This window comes from Oryzias melastigma, linkage group LG12, assembly GCF_002922805.2.
Source record: "Oryzias melastigma strain HK-1 linkage group LG12, ASM292280v2, whole genome shotgun sequence".
Classification (NCBI taxonomy): domain Eukaryota; kingdom Metazoa; phylum Chordata; class Actinopteri; order Beloniformes; family Adrianichthyidae; genus Oryzias; species Oryzias melastigma.
Genome location: NC_050523.1, coordinates 1808049 through 1826610, shown reverse-complemented (window position 1 = coordinate 1826610; position 18562 = coordinate 1808049). Strand labels below are relative to the sequence as shown.

Genomic DNA, 18562 nt, shown 5'->3' with positions numbered 1-18562 from the left:
AACTCTGATCTTGAAAGGGATTAAGGAGGTTTTGGAGATGGATGGATGGACAGATGGATGAATAGATGGATTTATGGTTGGATGATGGACAGATGGATGGATGGATGGATGGATGGATGGATGATTAGATAGATGGATGGATGGATGAATAGATGGATGGATGGATGGATGAATGAATAGATGGATGGATGGATGGATGGATGGACAAACAGATGGATGAATAGATAGATTAATGGTTGGATGATGGACAGATGGATGGATGGATGGATGGATGAATAGATAGATGGATGGATGGATGAATAGATGGATGGATGGATGAATAGATGGATGGATGGATGGATGACTAGATAGATTAATTGTTGGTTGGATGATTTGGAGATGGTGGGATGGATGAATGAATAGATGGATGGATGGATGGATGGACAAACAGATGAATGAATAGATAGATTAATGGTTGGTTGGATGCTGGACAGATGGATGGATGATGGATGACCATGAGAAGAAAGAGATCAGAACGATTGAGGTTTGATTTCATGGATCAGTTTTGTAAACGTGTGTTGTTAATAAAGTTCCAGGATTCAAAATTGAAACTTGATACTTTTTTCTTTTCAACCACTGAAACCATGACCAGATACTATAGGAGTACAGGATGGCATCAGAAGGAGAAGCTTTGTGGTGAAGCATCAGTGGATCGTCCAGGTTTCCTTCAAACCTGGAGTCAGTCTCATCCTCCTCTGTGGTCGCCATGGAAACCAGCATCCCTGCTTTCATGGGTTCTGGGACTTTGTCCTTCAGCTTCACCGTTTTAAAGAGTTTGTGGTCAAACGTGGAGAAAGCGGCAGCTGTCCGTGGGCCTGTGGTGGAGTGGACGGCCTCTTTGTGTCCTCTGCATTCCTCACGTGGACGCGCGGGAAAACGCCTGGCTCAGTGTTTTCCTTTGACTCTGAAATGCTTACGGGCAGGCCGGTGGGGGGGCGGCAGCCTTTCCAGGCCCTGCGATGACCCCCCCGGCTTTGGCACAGAGCAACTGTGATGACGAGGGGCTTTTCATTGTGAAGGGAGCCCCCACGTCTGGTCTTTGCCAGAGTATAAAAGCCCGCGCGGAGCGCTGACGGGACCAGCACGAGCCAGCCTCCTCACCGCACTGCAAGCTGTACCGACGCAGGTAAGGACACCCGCAGCGGCCCCGCAGCGGCCCCGCAGCCCGGGGGAGTCCGGCTCCCAAACACACACAAACACCCACCCCCACCCCGAACGAAAAGCCGGGACCCCCCGGCGTCCGCTCACTCCTCTGTCTCTGCCCCAGACTCTCCTGAAGCCCCTCACCATGTCCCAGACCGCCAAGTCCGCCTCCAGCCAGGGCACCGACGCCAAGGACAAGGGGGCCCCCGCTCCAGCCGCCACCAGCAAGGCCACCAAGACCGGAGACCCCGGCATGGGATCCTACAGAGTGAGTCCAGACCGGAAGTTCCAGCTGATGGACGAACAGCTGATCGACCGGGTCACGGTTCAACACGCAGATCGAATACTTTAAACCACATGTGTCAAAGTCAAGGCCCGGGGGCCGGATCCGGCCCTCCGGGAATTCTATCCGGCCCTCCAGAAATCCGCTCATTTCTAACTTGTATAATTTTGACAAAATCTATTTTTATAGAGAGAAAAACATGGAAAGTTGTTTAAGGTTTAAGTTGATTTATTCTGGAATAATATTCCTGCATTTTTATTATTCAGAATTATGTTAAAAAGTTACAGTTTTAAAGTTTTAAAAATTGTCATTCTGCAGCTTTTTGGACTTTTTTGGCATTTACTAAGATTTTTTAGGTTATTTTGGAGTTTAGCTAACATTTCAACTACATGCTAGCTGTTTTGGCTAATTTAAGTTTTTTTTAGGCTAATTTGGCATTTAGCTAATATTTTAACAGTTTAAAAACAGGAAACATTTCAGTTTGAAAATATTTTGTTTTTACAAAGATTTGTTTTTATTCCACAGCAAAAAGTCCAGAAAGATAACTTCACAATAATTGTACACAATTTCCCTTTTACTTTGAAATTCATTTTCTGGGGATCAATGAAAGATTCTTTAATGAAAAAAAATATATTTAAAAAAAAAAAAACCTGAAACATATTTTAACTAAAAATCTAATTATTTAATCCCAAAAATGGTAGATTTTATTTTATTTTTTTATTCAGATGGTCATATTACTTTGTGAACATCTAAAGTTAAAAGTAAAAAGAACAGATTTTTTTGCATTTGGAACCAAAACAATATACATTTTTCAAAACATTTATCTAGTTAAACTCTTACATTTATTTATTTTGAATTTAGAAGGGAAATGACTGTTTTATTTGCTCATAAACTGAATTTTGGCTTGAAAAGTGACATATGTGCATTTTTGTAAATGTGATTTTTGTGTCTTCATGAAAACATTAGGATGTTGTAAATTACAAAATCATATTTTTTTCTTTTAATTTTCCAAGTTTAAACAAAAAAAATAATCTTCATTATCAGATATTTGACGTTTAGTTTGTGGGGAATTCTAAAAATATGGAATTCTAAAATAGAACTTTTTAAAAACGTGTTTTTTGTGGTTTTGAACGTCCTCTCCTTCAGTCGATGGAAGTTTCTACAGAGAAACGCGGCTTAAATGTTTCTATGTTCTGGGGTCTTCCCGGCGTAACCATGGCGCCCGCTCTGCTTCCTGTCTGCAGATCATGCTGTTCGACCAGGAGAACTTCCAGGGCCGCATGATGGAGGTGCAGAACGAGTGCATGAACGTGTGTGACCGCGGCATGGACAGAGTGCGCAGTCTCATCGTGGAGTGCGGCCCGTAAGTGGACACAGGCTCAGCCTCGTCTCCCGTTTCCGTGGCAACGGTCTAACGCCTCTCTCCTGCCCGATGCCGCCGGCAGCTTTGTCGCCTTCGAGCAGACTAACTTCCGTGGGGAGATGTTCATCCTGGAGAAGGGAGAGTATCCTCGCTGGGACACCTGGAGCAACTCCTACCGCAGCGACTGCCTCATGTCCCTCAGGCCCATCCGCATGGTGAGTCCAGCAGAACCCGCCGTCCAGCATCCAGAACTTCACGAGCTGCAGCAGCTTCAGTGAAACCACCTGCTGCTGCTGGAGAGCAACAGCGCCACCTGCAGGCTCCAAGCGGTCGGCATGAATCTGATTCAACTGCCTCCTCACTGCAGGACAGCATGGAGCACAAGATCTGCCTGTTCGAGCACTCCGACTTCAAGGGCAACAAGATGGAGATCCAGGAGGATGACGTGCCCACCCTGTGGGCGCACGGCTTCTGCGACAGAGTGGGCAGCGTGAGGGTGCCAGGAGGAGCGTGAGTGCACACGTTTACCACACAGATTCATGCTCCACAGCTCTTGAGTCCCGGACAAGCCCCCAAGTTGGCTGTTCAACCACAAACACTGGTGGTTGATCTTCAGCAGCAGAACTCAGATCAGTCTGTTTAAAACGCAAAGTCAAGGCCCGGGGGCCGGATCCGGCCCTCCGAGTAATTCTATCCGGCCCTCCAGATCATTTTATTTATTGTCATTAATGACCCGATGTCATCTTGTTCTCATTTCTAACTTGTAGAATTTTGACAAAATATATTTTTATAGAGAGTAAAATATTGAAAGTTATTTAAGATTTAAATTGATTTATTCTGGAATAATATTCCTGCCTTTTTATTATTCATAATTATGTTAAAAAGTTACAGTTTTAAAGGTTTGAAAATTGTCATTCTGCAGCTTTTTGGACTATTTTGACATTTACTAAGATTTTGTTTGGTTATTTAGGAGTGTGGGTCATTTCCAGCTACATGCTAGCTGTTTTGGCTAATTTAGGCTTTTTTCCGCTTCAAGGCTAATTTGGCATTTAGTTAGTATATTGGCTGGCTATCAGCTTCAGCATTTTTAGTAATCAATTTCAGCATCTTCAGTGGCCAAATTCATCTTCCAGCATTCACACTAGCATCACCACAGGTAATGCTGTATATCTAGTTCATAATTATGTTAAAAAGTTAAAGTTTTAAAAATGTAGTTTTAGAGTGTTCTATGAATGTTGATCCTGTTCGACCTGAGGTGTGTTTTGGATTTTACCCTCTTGTCTGATTGAGTTTGACACTCCTGGATTAGAGTATTAACAAAAGCAGTCTAGAGACGTCTACGTCTCCCTCAGAAACAGAAATGTTTCCTTCATGACCTCTAGGATCTCCTCTCAGGTCATTTGGCCCACCAGCAGATGGTTAAGAAGTTGAACCCCAGGATTGAGACGTTCGTGTTTCCAGTCATGGATGTTTTAGTCTGATCCCACTGAGGAAATCCTAATGACTGATGGAACATTTGAATTCTGCCATAGAATCACTTGTGAGTAACGGTGGGCGTGTCTCCCTCAGGTGGGTGGGTTACCAGTACCCTGGTTACAGAGGTTACCAGTACCTGTTCGAGTGCGGCGACTACAGGCACTACAACGACTTCTGCGCCTTCCAGCCCCAGATCCAGTCCATGCGCCGCATCAGGGACATGCAGTTCCACCAGAGAGGCTGCTTCACCTTCACCACCGCCAGCAAGTGATCGCCCCCTGCTGGACGCCCGCTGCCGACGCAGCCCTCTCAGCTTCTTTTTATCTCTCCAAATGACCCCTTCCCCACTTCCTCCTGGAACCCCTCCATCACTGCTCCATCCCAGAGGAAAGACAACATGAGAGCAAACACTGGACAACTTTAAGTGACTTTTTATGGTGCTAAAAATAAACATGTTGTGAAAAACCTGAACCTTCAGTGGATCCTCTTTTCTGCAAACAAGTTTGGGGGGATGTAGGCGAACAAGGCTCCGGTTATTCTTCCTTTTAAACTGTAATGAAGTCACAAAATTATTAAAAAGTAGAAATTAAACTTATTTTTTGTTTATCTAATTAGAAAAAGAGAAGAAAAAACGACATGATTCACATCTTGACCTTGATCTTCACCTTTGGTCTGCAGAAAAAAATATTTTTCATCAACATAACATGAAAGACAGACTTTTATTTGCATCAAAGAAGCCAAAAATGGAAACAGAACCAAAATGATCAGCATTTATTTTAGTTTAGAGAATATAACATTAGCAAGTTTTAAAAAAATTCTAAAAAAGCACAATAACTTCTCATTAAAAACCATTTAAAAAGCACTGGTTCACACTTATAAGAAAATAACATTCAAATATGATCTTCAAAAGTCCAGCACTTCAGAATAAAACATCCAGAACATTTACAGAGCACAAAAAATTTGAAACAACTTTTTTTAAAGCAAATTAAATTCCTAAACTAACACAGACACTTGTTTTCTTAAAATGACTTACTCGTTTGCTTGAATCCAGTCAATAAACCTGAAATATTTTTGTTGGTGTTTTAACAACAAAAAATATGAATAAAATCTGTTTATTTTACGGCTACACGCATTTTTTTTCATTAAATAACACAGTAAACAGTGTTGTGTTCGAGGACAACACAGAGGTCGGAGGTTCAGCCACAGGAACATGATTTCATTTTAAAGTAAATAAACTAAAATCTTTATTTATTTTTTATAAACATACTTAAACTTCTGCTTTTTTTATTTTTAACTAGTCTGTTTTTCCCACATTAATACCGAACACGTAACTCGAAATCAAGTTTTAGCTTCTTCTGACTGAGGTACAGTAAACGCAACACCTAACCACGTGATCTGTCTATTTCATAACCCTTCACACGCCACGGATTTTTTAACTTTCACAAGCGAAAAGTGTGTCTTTTTTGTAAAAATCGCTTTTGATAGAAATAAAAATGTCATAATCCAGAACTTAACAGTTCTAAGCCTGAATTTAAGCTGTTGTGTACACCGACCGCCGCGGGGTTACCCGGATAACTGACGCGGAGACTCCGCATCAGCACGAATTCCGACCGCACGTGAACGCAGCAGCGTGCTTCATTCTCGGCGCAGCGGAAGGAAAAATGTCGGCGCTTTTCAGAGCCAGAAGAGGTGAGGAGGTGAAATCTGCTGCTGTCATCCTCTGCCCGGCCGTTCGACCCGTGACCACGGAGATAACCTGCTGCGTGAAGCCGCTGCGGGCTCGGATCCCGCACGGCTGCGGCTCCGTCGCTAACTTACTCGGAACTAGCTGGTTAGCGGCTTTAGCTGTTTCCGGTTCCGATTCGGAATTAAAACTTTTACATTTGGAAATAAAAACGGAGTCGGTCGGGGTTCGGTTCAATGATGAGGAGATGAAGGTGACTGATGGTGAAGGGGTGACTTTTCACCTACATAATGATGCGTTCAGAGACAGTCGGAACAACAGAAACTCTTTCCCGCTGAGAGCAAACCCGAAAAATAAACTTTGTTCTCCATGAAAATCATGTTTTTATGGTATTTCTCTCATGATGGAGAACGTGTATGAGGAAATTCAAGCTTAAAATAACATTTGGAGCATTTATTTATTTACATTTTTGTGAATTCAGAACAGGCGAAAAAACGCTGTTCTAAAAAGATCGTATTTGTGACGTAGAAAATACGGGGAGTCATCCACTTGCAGTTAAATAGATCCACGAGCGTCTTCGTTTTCCTTGTCTGAGCTGGAATCTGAATCAGAACTGTACAGCTGCATGGTCTCCGATATTTTTCACTATTTTTTGCACCGCTAATGCTAGGTAGGGGCTGTAAGCTAGTGGTAGAGTGTGTAAAGGGATGGATGACGGGAAGTGGGGGCGGGGTTCCTTTCGGTGTACAGTCCCGCCCACAACTCTGAGGGGAATTTTCTAATATAGTCCTGCCGCTCTGCAGAAACTATGGCCTAGTTTTTAGATTTTTGCTAAAAGCAACAAAATTCTACTTTTAATCGTACTTTAGGGGGTGTGTTGGCAAGAGTCTGGCGATACGATATGTATCACGATATATGTCTCACGGTATGATACATATCCCGATACCAGAATTGTTTTTTTTAATTAGAAAAAAACTACTTGAATAGGAACACATATTTTATGTTTTCCTCACCATTTCAGCTTATCTGTGTTCTTTAAGCCACCAGCCACAAATAATGAATAGTCCACCACCGTGCCTCACAGTTGGAACAGTTTGGTTGTTTTTCTTGTGCTTCTGAGAAGCTTCTGTTCTTGATGATGGTTTAAAGTCGGACGTGGCGTCGGAGACTTCAGCTGAACTGAAGGATGTTCAGCTCCTCTCATCACAAACAGAACGCTGACTCAGCAGAACATCACAGGAAACGACCGGCAGCGGATCAGTCGCCACGACGACGTCATTAAGTTTCATCTTAAAACGCTGAAGGGAATCAGAAAGTTTAATACAGGGGTGTCAAACTGGATCGCACAGGGGGCCAAAATCCAAAACACACCTTAGGTCGCGGGTCGAACAAGAGAAACATTTATTGAACTCTAAAACTACATTTTTAAACTTTAAAACTGTAACTTTTTAACATGATTATGAACTAGATATAAAGCATTACCTGACAGCTGAAAACACTGAAGCTAATAGCTAAATTAGCCTAAATTAGCCTAAACAGCTAGCGTGTAGCGGAAATATTAGCTAAACTCCAAAATAGCTTAAAACAATCTTAGAAAATGCCAAAATAGTGAAAAAGCTAGCAGAATACAGATTTTAAAATCTTCAAAACTGTAACATTTTAATATAATCATGAACTAGATATATAGCATTACCTGTGATAATACTAGTGTGAATGCTGGAAGCTGAATTTGGCCACTGAAGATGCTGAAGCTGATAGCCCGCCAACATACTAACTAAATGCCAAAATATCCTAAAAAACAAACAAATTTAACTAGGTTAAATTAGCCAAAATAGCTAGCATGTAGCTGAAATATTAGCTAATCTCTAAAACAGCCTAAACAATCTTAGTAAATGTCAAAACAGTCCAAAAAGCTAGCAGAATGACAATTTTTAACCTTTAAAACCGTAACATTTAATAATAAAAAGGCAGGAATATTATTCCAGAATAAATCAACTTAAACCTTAAATAACTTTCAATATTTTACTCTCTATAAAAATATATTTTGTTGAAATCATACAAGTTAGAAATGAGAACAAGACAACATCGGGTCATCAATAACAATAAAATAAAATGATCTGGAGGGCCGGATAGAATTACCCAGAGGGCCGGTTCCGGCCCCTGGGCCTTGACTTTGACATGTGCTTTAGGAGTTCCGGTTCTGATACCCTCCTGTTTGTGTCCTCAGCTGTGGCTCAGTGTCTGGCCGGCTCTCGGACTCTGTCCCAGCTGGCGGAGTTACCGGAGACGCATCAGCTGCTGCGGCAGACGTGCCGGGACTTTGCCGACAGAGAGCTGATCCCCGTCGCCTCCAAGCTGGACCGAGAGCACGCCTTCCCGGCCCAGCAGGTACGTCCCGAAAGCTCCTCCCACTTTTCTGAGTTGGTTTGAGCGGGTGTGAACTCTCTGCTGTCGTCCAGATCAGAGAGTTGGGGGCGATGGGCGTGATGGCCATAGAGGTGCCGGAGGAGCTGGGCGGAGCTGGGATGGACTACCTGGCGTACAGCGTGGCGATGGAGGAGATCAGCCGAGGCTGCGCCAGCACGGGCGTGGTGGTGTCGGTGAACAACGTGGGTGCCGCCCGGCAGCGCCGCGCTCCTGCACCGGGGGGCGCTCTGACGCAGCTTCTGTCTCTGCCTTCCAGTCTCTCTACATCGGGCCCGTCCTGAAGTTCGGCACCGAGGAGCAGCAGCGGAAGTGGATCACGCCGTTCACCACCGGAGAGAAGGTGGGCTGCTTCGCCCTCAGCGAGCCAGGTAACGGCAGCCCCGCCCCCCTCGCGGTTTTCCCCGGAGGCGAAGTGGTGACGGCGTTCTGAACTGCAGGTAACGGCAGCGACGCCGGCGCGGCCTCCACCACGGCGCGCCAGGAGGGGGACGAGTGGGTGCTGAACGGGACCAAAGCCTGGATCACCAACAGCTGGGACGCCTCCGCCACCGTGGTGTTCGCCACCACGGACAGGAAGCTGAAGCACAAGGCACGCCCGCCCCGCCGGCGCTCCTCGGGGGCGTCGGTCCCGTCTGACCGCGTCTGCTCCTCTACAGGGCATCAGCGCCTTCCTGGTCCCCATGCCGCACCCCGGACTGTCTCTGGGGAAGAAGGAGGACAAGCTGGGAATCCGAGCCTCGTCCACCGCCAACATCATCCTGGAGGAGTGCAGGGTCCCGCTGGACAGCATGCTGGGCCCGCGGGGAGCCGGCTTCAAGATCGCCATGGTAACCCGGAGCATCCTCAGCAGCGCCTGATGGTTGCCGAGGAAACCATCTGCGTAGCTTAACTCTCCGACTCTGCGGCCCGCAGCAAACGTTGGACAGCGGCCGGATCGGCATCGCCGCTCAGGCGCTCGGCATCGCTCAGGCCTCCCTGGACTGCGCCGCCGACTACGCCCACAAACGCACGGCCTTCGGAGCGCCCATCGGAAAGCTGCAGGCCGTTCAGGTGACCGCCGCACCGGAAATCCTTCATCTGCTCAGTGCTGCCCCTCCTGGTCCGAACGGGAAACGCTTCCTGACCACAAACGTCTCCCGATCCGATTCAGGAAACGTTTAAAACTCAAGTTACGGACACCTGGCATTTGGAAAACACGTCCATTGATCGACAGAGACGCCATCCGTACGCCACTAATGATTGGTCACATTTGGACACATGTTCACAAATATGTGGATCTAAAATATAAAAGCACAATCAAATATTTCATGACACATAATTATGTCATGGTCCAGTTTGGGCTAAAAGAGACAAATTGAAATCAAGATATTGAATATGAAATTATTAAGTAAATGTTTCATTAATTATTTTAAACTGATTTTAAATAAATACAATTGATCCCCACCCAGATTGGGTCCTTAGGCAAGACCCTTGACGCTGCTGCCTAACTGGGTCCCTGTGCCCCTCAAGTACAGGGTTGTGTCAGGAAGGGCATCCGGCGTAAAAACTCTGCCAAATCACTGATGAGAAACAGTGGGTGCTGTTACGCTGTGGAGACCCCGAAAGGGATAAGCCGAAAGTGAACTACTACAATTGAATAATTTAATGGTGTATATATTTATTTCAATTTGTCTCTTGTCATCCTCAATGTCAAAGTGAAAGACTTTTATAACAAAAAAACGTGGTAAACCCACCCCCCATTTTCATCTTTTACTGCTCCACAATGTCACAAAACGTAGGCTTTTAACAGCAAATATTAAAAATCCTTGCGATTAAAACTAGATTATATAATTAAAAAATAATGGCATGACAGCACTAGTTAAAACCACGAAAAACAGAGACAAAGTGAAACTAGAATCAAAGCGTTTATGTTTATCGATGAAAAGAAAAACGTTCTTCAGTTCAAGGAAATGCATTTCATACATTTTGCCACTAGGGGGTGACGTGGGACATAAATAATGAGTGGGCGTGGCCAAATGCAGACGGCTAATGTCTACTTTCAGTAGAAATTCTTTTTTTGAAAATACAATTTTGACAAAATGAGTGAAAATCTTTATTAAATAAAACTATTTATAGGAAATTCAGATTTTTTTTTTTATAGAAAACATGGAAATTTGTGTAAAATCGAAGTTCATGCGATTAATCTCATTTATAACTTATAAGGTTTTGGTTTCTTTAGACATTTTTGAATTCTAACATTTTTATTGTAACACAAAAACCTGAAGGAACTTTAAACGTTTTTTAAAATCCTCTCTGCTCAGTTCAAGCTGGCTGACATGGGCGTGGCCTTGGAGAGCGCCCGCCTACTCACCTGGAAGGCGGCTCTTCTTCGGGACTCCAAAAAGCCCTTCACAAAGGTACAAACTCACATCCGGCTTCAGCTATAAGTTACTTCCTGGAACGGGCGTCACCGCCCCGCCTCTTTGTCTCCCGCAGGAAGCCGCCATGGCCAAACTGGCGGCGTCGGAGGCCGCCACCTTCTGCTCACATCAGGTAAGAGTCTCTGGTCAGTGAGCTTCACGATGCGACGATGTGTCCCTTAAACGTGCATTTGAAACCAGGCCATTCAGATCCTGGGGGGGATGGGCTACGTCACCGACATGCCGGCCGAGCGCCACTACCGCGACGCCCGCATCACCGAGATCTACGAGGGCACCAGCGAGATCCAGAGGCTCGTCATCGCCGGGCAGATCCTGAAGGAGTACCAGCCGTAGACGCCGTCGCGGGGCGCCGCCCAAACTACGGACCCGGTCGTTTGATCACCGTCCAATAAAAAAAACACTTTTGGCGTCTGAAGGAACCGATCGGATCAGAACTCTAAAGACACGCCCCCACAGCGAAAACGCCTTAAAGGGTCAGTTCACCTCAGATCAATATTTTTATATCAAACGTTAGTTTACCTTTGAATCGACTGAACGTCAGAAAAAAATTAATTCAAAACTCAAACAACAAGGCTTTTATTTTGAAAGTCTGTAAAAAAGAACAAAAAAGTTAAATCTGACAAATAAACAGAAGAAAATCAGATATTTTTTTTCATTTAAAATCATATTTTTCAGACAAACTTTGATTCTTTTGACTCCAGCATTTTTTTTAAATAAAAAACGAAATAAAATATTTTTATATTAAATTGATCAGTTTCTGTAAATGATTTTTTTGTTCTTTTTTTGCGTTCTGTCAGCTTTATTTCTGTACAGCGCCCCCTGAGACGCCACTGAGTAATGACAGTTTTTCTAGTTTATCCACTTCCTGCTAACAAAATAAAAGCACATAAGCTAACTGCTCAGTAATGTGGGCGGAGTTTCATGCCGTCCCACCAGGAGCTCAAACATGTGATCTCCCGTTCTTGGGGCGGACACTCCACCACAGAGCCGTCTGACTCCCGGCTGCTCCTGGATCTGTTGAACTGACCCTTTAAGCTCCAACTCGCTGCTGCCTTCATGCTGCTCAGCCACCAGGGGGCGGCAGAGTGCCTTCATGCTCGCTGACCCACTTCTGCTCGGCTCGGTTCTACTGGTGATCGTGTGAATAAAGGACTGACGGAGTCTTGTACAGATTTGAATGTAATTTATTGTGAGTAGATGAAAATAAAAACATGTAAAGATGTTTGTTTGTTTGTTTGTAAACAAACTGACCAATCACAGGTTGAAATAAAACATGACGTTTTCCCAGCTCTCAGGAGGCTTTAACAAACGTTGCACCTCCTTCTCCTCCTCCTCCTCCTCCTCAGAGTGTTTCTGGGTGAAACACCACCTGCTCCGTGTGCGTGCACGTACGTGCATGGCTGGCTTCCGGTCCAGATCTGGGCCAGGCTTCCTGCGCTGATTGCGGCGCTCCTGGCGACAGTGTTTGTTTGTTGAAGCTCCGTCAGGGCGGAGATGCAGAAGCTGATCGTTTACGGCACGTTTCTCCTGATTCGCTTCCGCCGGTTGGTGTGGAGGCGGAGCTTCACCAACATCACAGAGTTCTTAAAAAGAGAAAACAGTCGGAACTCAAAGAACCCGTGAGCTTCTTTGTGGTTGTCTTCCTGAGGTGAATCACCATGACAACCGATGCTGGAAGCTCAGACAGGAGAAAGCCGGTGAGCGAGTGGAGAACCTCAGTCATCACTCGAGTGTTTAGTCCTCCGAGCTGAAGGTGGAAGCAGGAAAACAAACAAATGTGGGCAGCTGGTCCAAGAAAGGAAGGGCGGTGAACTGGGAGGGTGGTGTCATTGTGGGGGGGTGAAGGTCTGCTGTCCTTCTGGGGCTCAAAGTGCTGCAGAAGTTCATGCTGGTTCTGCTAGTATGACGGGATCAAACTCAATCGCACAAGACAACAAAACAAATGGAAAAAAAGGCCTGAACGAGCCAAAAAAGGCTAGTGTGTAAATATTAGACTAACTCCAAAACAGCCTTAAAAACTTCTTTTGAAAAGCTTAAATTAGCCAAAACAGCTAGGATGAACCTGAAATATTAGCTAAACTCCAAACTAGCTTTAAATAAGCATAAACTAGCCAAAACAGCTAGGATGAACCTGAAATATTAGCTAGTAGAAGGGCTTTTCCTGCTGATTTAAAGATGGCCGACTCCATAAAATCTTCTTAAGTTTATCTAATTTGCAAAACTTTATGCTGAGAATAACTCATCTGTTAGCCTAAATTAGCCAAAACAGCTAGCATGTAGCTGAAATATTAGCTAAACTCAAAATAACCTAAAAAATCTTAGTAAATACCAAAATACTCCAAAAAGCTGCAGAATGCTAATTTTTAAAACTTTAAAACCTTAACTTTTTAACATTATTCTGAATAATAAAAAGTCAGGAATATTATTCCAGAATAAATCAACTTAAACCTTAAATAACTTTCAATATTTTACTCTCCATAAAAATATATTTTGACAAAATATACAAGTTAGAAATGAGCTCAAGATAACATCGGGTCATTAATAACAATAAAATGATCTGGAGGGCCGGATAGAATTACCCCGAGGGCCGGATCCGGCCCCCGGGCCTTGACTTTGACACATGTAACAGAACATCTCAGATCGGTCTGGACGGCTGCTGTCATGTCTCTGAACGGCGGTGACCTCTGGTTTGAGGTCAAACATACAGTCTAGATATGAAAACAGTTCCTTTAGGACCCAGACGACACCTGTTCTATGGGAGGAAGGTGACCCAGCTGGAGAAGTTTGATGGTTCTGACAAGGTTCTTCTATAGCACCTTTCAAAAACGACCTTCAGAATTCTTCCATGGTCCCTGATGGGCGTGGCCTTCTTCTGCAGGATCATGTTTCTTGAAATGGTTTAAGTTCCTCACATCTCAATAAACATGGAGACCCAGATCTACAGGATCTTCTCAAAGCAGCCTGGTACTGAAAACATGGAGACCCAGATCTACAGGATCTGCTCAAAGCAGCCTGCTGCCAAAAACATGGTTTTCTGGATCTTGGTCTGACTTGACCTGCCTGGAACCGCTGAGTATCGCTGGGATGTCGGAGCGGTCCTGATGCTGCAGAATTCCTATCCTGTCTCCTCGGGTTACATCAGTGCGGGTCATGCTTTGGGTTCTAAAAGAACCGACCCAGACTCAGAAGTGTCCTGATGCTTCTTCAACCGCCAACGGAAAAACCTGTTCTGATGGTTTCTGAGGTCCAAAACTGTTTGGACCACCGGTCCATACACCTGTCAATCACAACACAATAATCAAATCAATGCTTTGATTTAATCTCCTAAAATCAAAGTTTATTTGTGAGACTTTTATGTTTCTATCTGTGAAATCCACTGAAGTTTGTTTTCTTTTGCCCCTAGTGGTGATTAGAGGAAATGACTTGTTTGTTTTATTCACTTCTGACCAATCCATCCATCCATCTTCTTGTCCGCTTCGTCCCTTTCGGGGTCGCGGGGTGCCGGAGCCTATCCCGGCTGCTGATGGGTGAAGGCGGGGTTCACCCTGGACAGGTCGCCAGTCTGTCTCAGGGCCTCAATCACACACATTCACTCTCACATTCACACCTAGGGGCAATTTAGAGTCACCAATGAACCTATGAAGCATGTTTTTGGACTGTGGGAGGAAGCCGGAGTCCCTGGTGAAAACCCACGCATGCACGGGGAGAACATGCAAACTCCACACAGAAAGGTCCCAGCCGGGAGTCGAACCGGGGCCTTCTCGCTGTGAGGCAAGAGCGCTAACCACTGCGCCACCGTGCAGCCCCTTCTGACCAATAAAACTTTTAATTTTACATAAAAAGTGCAATTTTTTAAATTCTCCTTTGTTTTTCTTCCTTTTTGGTGTTGTTTTAAAGATTTTCCACTGGAAAAAATGTTTTTTCATAAAAATTGATGCAAAAGGTGATTCTAAATCCTGAATTAGAAATAGATTGAAGTATTTGTTTTGTTGGTCTCATTGAATGTGCAGGACGTCCTCATTCAGGTAAACGTGATCATTGATTTAAAAAAAGGACAAGACAAAACACAAATACTTTGAGTAAATTAAACTCTAAATAACCTTTTAAATTATACCACAATAATGAAGGAGTTCTTCAGTGGAACTTTAATGTGGAGATGAATGAGAATCTGCACAGACGAGTGACTTTAGTTATTTATAAACTAAATTAAAGTCTCACATAAATGTTGTTTCTGGTGATTTTCAAACCTTTTTCTGATGATGGATTTTAAGAAAATGAAAATTTTTGACTATTTTTTTTTTATTTAAATATTGTAAATCGGGAGCAGAAAAGAATGCAGTTTAAAAAGATTGTATTTGTGATGTAGAATATACACTGGGCGGGGCTACGAGCTCCGGGCTCCGCCCCATTCTGATGCATCCTCAAATAGATCCATGAACGTCTTTGTTTTCTAAACTGTGGACTGGAGATCGTTCACCAGTTTTGTGGTACCGCTAATGTTAGCTTGTGAGGGGCTGTAAGCTAGGGGCAGTGCTTATAAAACACACGTGCCAAAGTCAAGGCCCGGGGGCCGGATCCGGCCCTCCAGATCATTTTATTGTTATTAATGACCAGATGTTATCTTGAGCTCATTTCTAACTTGTAGAATTTTGACAAAATATATTTTGATGGAGAGTAAAATATTGAAAGTTATTTAAGGTTTAAGTTGATTTATTCTGGAATAATATTCCTGTATTTTTATTATTCAGAATTATGTTAACAAGTTACAGTTTTAAAGCTTTTAATTATTGTCATTCTGCTAGCTTTTTGGAATATTTTAGCATTTACTAAGATTTTTTAGGCTGTTTTGGAGTTCAGATAATTTCAGCTACATAGCTGTTTTTCTCTGGAATAATATTCTGATTTTATTTATAGTAATGTTAAAAAATATGGTTTTAAAGTTTTAAAAATTTAGTTTTACAGTAACCACAACCCCTGTTGTAAACAGAGAGCTCTCAGCAACAGGAAGGGGGCGGAGTTACTCCATGTCAACGGTCCCACTCCCACCCGCAACTCAGAGGTGAATTTTTAACTGAACTCCTGCCACCCTGCAGAAACTATGTCCTAGAAAACGACAGATTTTAGATTTGGGCTAAAAACTGCAGCATTGTAACTTTTATTTTATACATTCAACATTTATTGTTGTTAGTAATCCTCACAGATTTGATAAAACAGGATTCTGGGAAATAAAAAACAACAATAAAGTAAAATGTCGCCTAATTTGTTTTAAACATGAAACAGTTTTTTCTCAGCTTGAATTTGACAGTAAAATGTAAAGACTTTAAATAGTTATGAAATAATAAAAACATAAATACATCAAAATAAACCTTTAAAAAGTCCGTTTCTGAACGATCCTCACTGAGCATGCGCAGATGACAGACTGACCGGATGTTTTGGGAGTAAAAACAACATACATGCTGAAGCTTTGAGCTCATTCGTGTTTATTATAAAAACTGTACAAAGTGGCGGGAGAACTGTACATGCTCGCAGCGCGCGCGCATCAGTCCGCAGGCGCGCGCGCTCTCACAGGTGCGGAGGAAGTCCGAAGTTTCCAGGAGCTTGACGGCGAGGCTGGACCCGGAAACTCCTTCCAGCTGGTCCGGTCCGGTTCGGGTCCAGAGCGTCAGACGTACTGCTTCTTGTCCATGTCCCCCCCGGCCGTGTAGGGGGTGGAGGGCGCGTACTTGAGGGGGTAGGAGCTGCGGGAGTCCTGCGAGAAGGAGCAGCAGAGCAGCGACCCCCCCAGCAGCAGCAGCGCGGACGCCGCCCAGCCGATGTAGATGGACGCGCCGATCTCGCGCTTCTGAGACGCGTGCACGTGCAGGTCGTAGAAGTCTGTGATGATGTTGTTGGCCATCCAGCAGAGCGGCACGAGCGCGCACAGCCCGCTGAGGATGAACACCACCCCGCCCGCGTGCACCACCTTCTCCTTCACGCGCTCGTCCCTCACGCACGTGGTGCACTGCGCGCCCGCCACGGTCACCGTCAGCCCCACCACCCCGAGCACGGCCGAGATGACGGTGAGCGCGCGCGCCGCCTGCAGGTCGTGGTTGAGCGCGAGCATGGAGTCGTGGATCTTGCACTGCATCTGGCCCGTGCTCTGCACCACGCACGCCATCCACAGGCCGTCCCACGTGGTCTGCGCCACCACGATGTTGGAGCTGATGAAGGCCGTGACCTTCCACATGGGCAGCCCGCACGCGATCATCACCAGCAGCGAGCCCGTCACGCTAAGCGTCATGCCCAGCACCTCCAAGCACGCGGACAGCATGGCTTCGGTTGTGGCGCGCGTGCGGACGTCGGTCTGCGGCGATCGGCGCGACCCGCCGGTTTTATCCGCGAGCGGAGAACTTTGGGCCAATCAGCAGCGGGTGCGCCTCTGCGTCAGCCAATGAGCGGCTTTTGCGCACTTCCGGTGTCGAGCGCGGTGTTCGTGGAGGGGGGATGCGCGTGCGCTTCCTTTCAATCAGAACAAAAGATTCAGGAGCAGACACGAAGACGGAGGTTCGATTCCTGAAGGTCCAGTAGAACAAGAACCTTTAATGTTCTTCAGGTTCTCTTTGTAAAAAACTTTAAGCTCCATTGTTAGGATGACGTCACTCTTAAAAAGTTCACCTTCAGTTACTGTAAGGTGGTGGTGGTGGTGGGGGTGGGATAGGGCCGCCATGACAGAAAACATAGTTTACCGTAAATCACGGATGTCAAACTGAATCCAACATGCGGGAGAACAAAATCCAGAACACACCTTAGAACAAACAGGATAAACATTTATTAAACTCTAAAACTACATTTTTAACTTTAAAACGGAACTTTTTAACATATTATGAACTGATGATATGTATCATTACCTGTGATGATGCTACTGTGGATGCTGGAAGCTGAATTTAGCAGCTGAAGATGCTGAAATTGATAGCCTGCTAAAATATTAGCTAAATGCCAAATTAGCCTAATGCTGTGCCTGACAACACTAGAAAAACATGCTATATAGTGATGGGGGAGGGGGGTGGATTCAGACATAACCTGAAAAAAAAAATGTAGGTTAGCCAAAACAGCTAGCATGTAGCTGAAATATTAGCTGAACTCCAAAAAAGCCTAACAAATTTAATGCCGAAAAAGTCCAAAAAGCTGCAGAATGTCAATTTTTTCCAAACTTTAAAACTGTAACTTTTTAACATAATTCTGAATAATAAAAATGCAGGAATATTATTCCAGAATAAATCAACTTAAACCTTAAATAACTTTCTAAATATATTTTGTCAAAACTATACAAATTAGAAATAAACTCAAGATAACATCATTAATAACAATAAAATAAAATGATCTGGAGGGCCGGATCCGGCCCCCGGGCCTGGACTTTGCCAGGTGCCGTAAACAATCAAATGTTCTGAAGGAGATTCTAGAAAAACCTCCTCAATACCTGTAAAGCAGGACCCCCCCCTGAAGAACCGCTGCTCGGTCATTTCCTGGAAGCACATACGTGTGAGTCTGGGGGGGTGGGGTTAAGGGGCGGGGGGTCCTGTGGATGTTTACCACAGACTGAGCGATGCGTGCCGAGGTGACCCCTCCCTCTCTAATGACCGCCACCGTTTGGACCCGTAATCTCACGGTTGACTCATGAGCAGCCACAGACTGAGTCATGGCGGGGGGGCTTCACTTATGATGGTGGTGGTGGTGGTGGGGGGGGGGGG

The 18562-nt window shown here is 44.6% G+C and overlaps 3 protein-coding genes and 1 long non-coding RNA gene across 4 annotated transcripts; 2 read left to right on the top strand and 2 right to left on the bottom strand.

Annotated features, from left to right (window-relative positions):
- The first annotated feature begins 691 nt into the window (after positions 1–691).
- On the top strand, positions 692–4775 carry crybb1 (crystallin, beta B1). The gene is made up of 6 exons (XM_024299081.2): positions 692–1165; positions 1307–1450; positions 2710–2828; positions 2911–3043; positions 3196–3338; positions 4398–4775. The coding sequence occupies exons 2-6, from the start codon at positions 1328–1330 to the stop codon at positions 4573–4575; spliced, it is 696 nt and encodes a 231-aa protein (XP_024154849.1). The 5' UTR covers positions 692–1165; positions 1307–1327; the 3' UTR covers positions 4576–4775.
- A 1190-nt stretch (positions 4776–5965) lies between these two features.
- acads (acyl-CoA dehydrogenase short chain) lies at positions 5966–11364 on the top strand (the record flags this gene model as incomplete). The annotated part of the gene is given in 10 exon segments (XM_024299080.2): positions 5966–5993; positions 8216–8376; positions 8448–8597; positions 8672–8783; positions 8853–9004; positions 9072–9242; positions 9328–9465; positions 10716–10811; positions 10891–10947; positions 11016–11364. Coding segments are annotated over 10 exon segments (1218 nt in total).
- Positions 11365–12003: 639 nt separating this feature from the next.
- Positions 12004–12908, bottom strand: LOC118599430. Its single transcript, XR_004948766.1, has 2 exons — positions 12493–12908; positions 12004–12418 (listed from the first exon to the last, which is right to left on the bottom strand). It is a non-coding gene; the product is annotated as an uncharacterized LOC118599430 (long non-coding RNA).
- A 3384-nt stretch (positions 12909–16292) lies between these two features.
- cldn5b (claudin 5b) lies at positions 16293–17191 on the bottom strand. The gene has a single exon (XM_024299082.2). It carries the CDS (start codon positions 17143–17145, stop codon positions 16498–16500), a length of 648 nt encoding a protein of 215 aa, XP_024154850.1. The 5' UTR covers positions 17146–17191; the 3' UTR covers positions 16293–16497.
- Positions 17192–18562: the final 1371 nt, after the last annotated feature.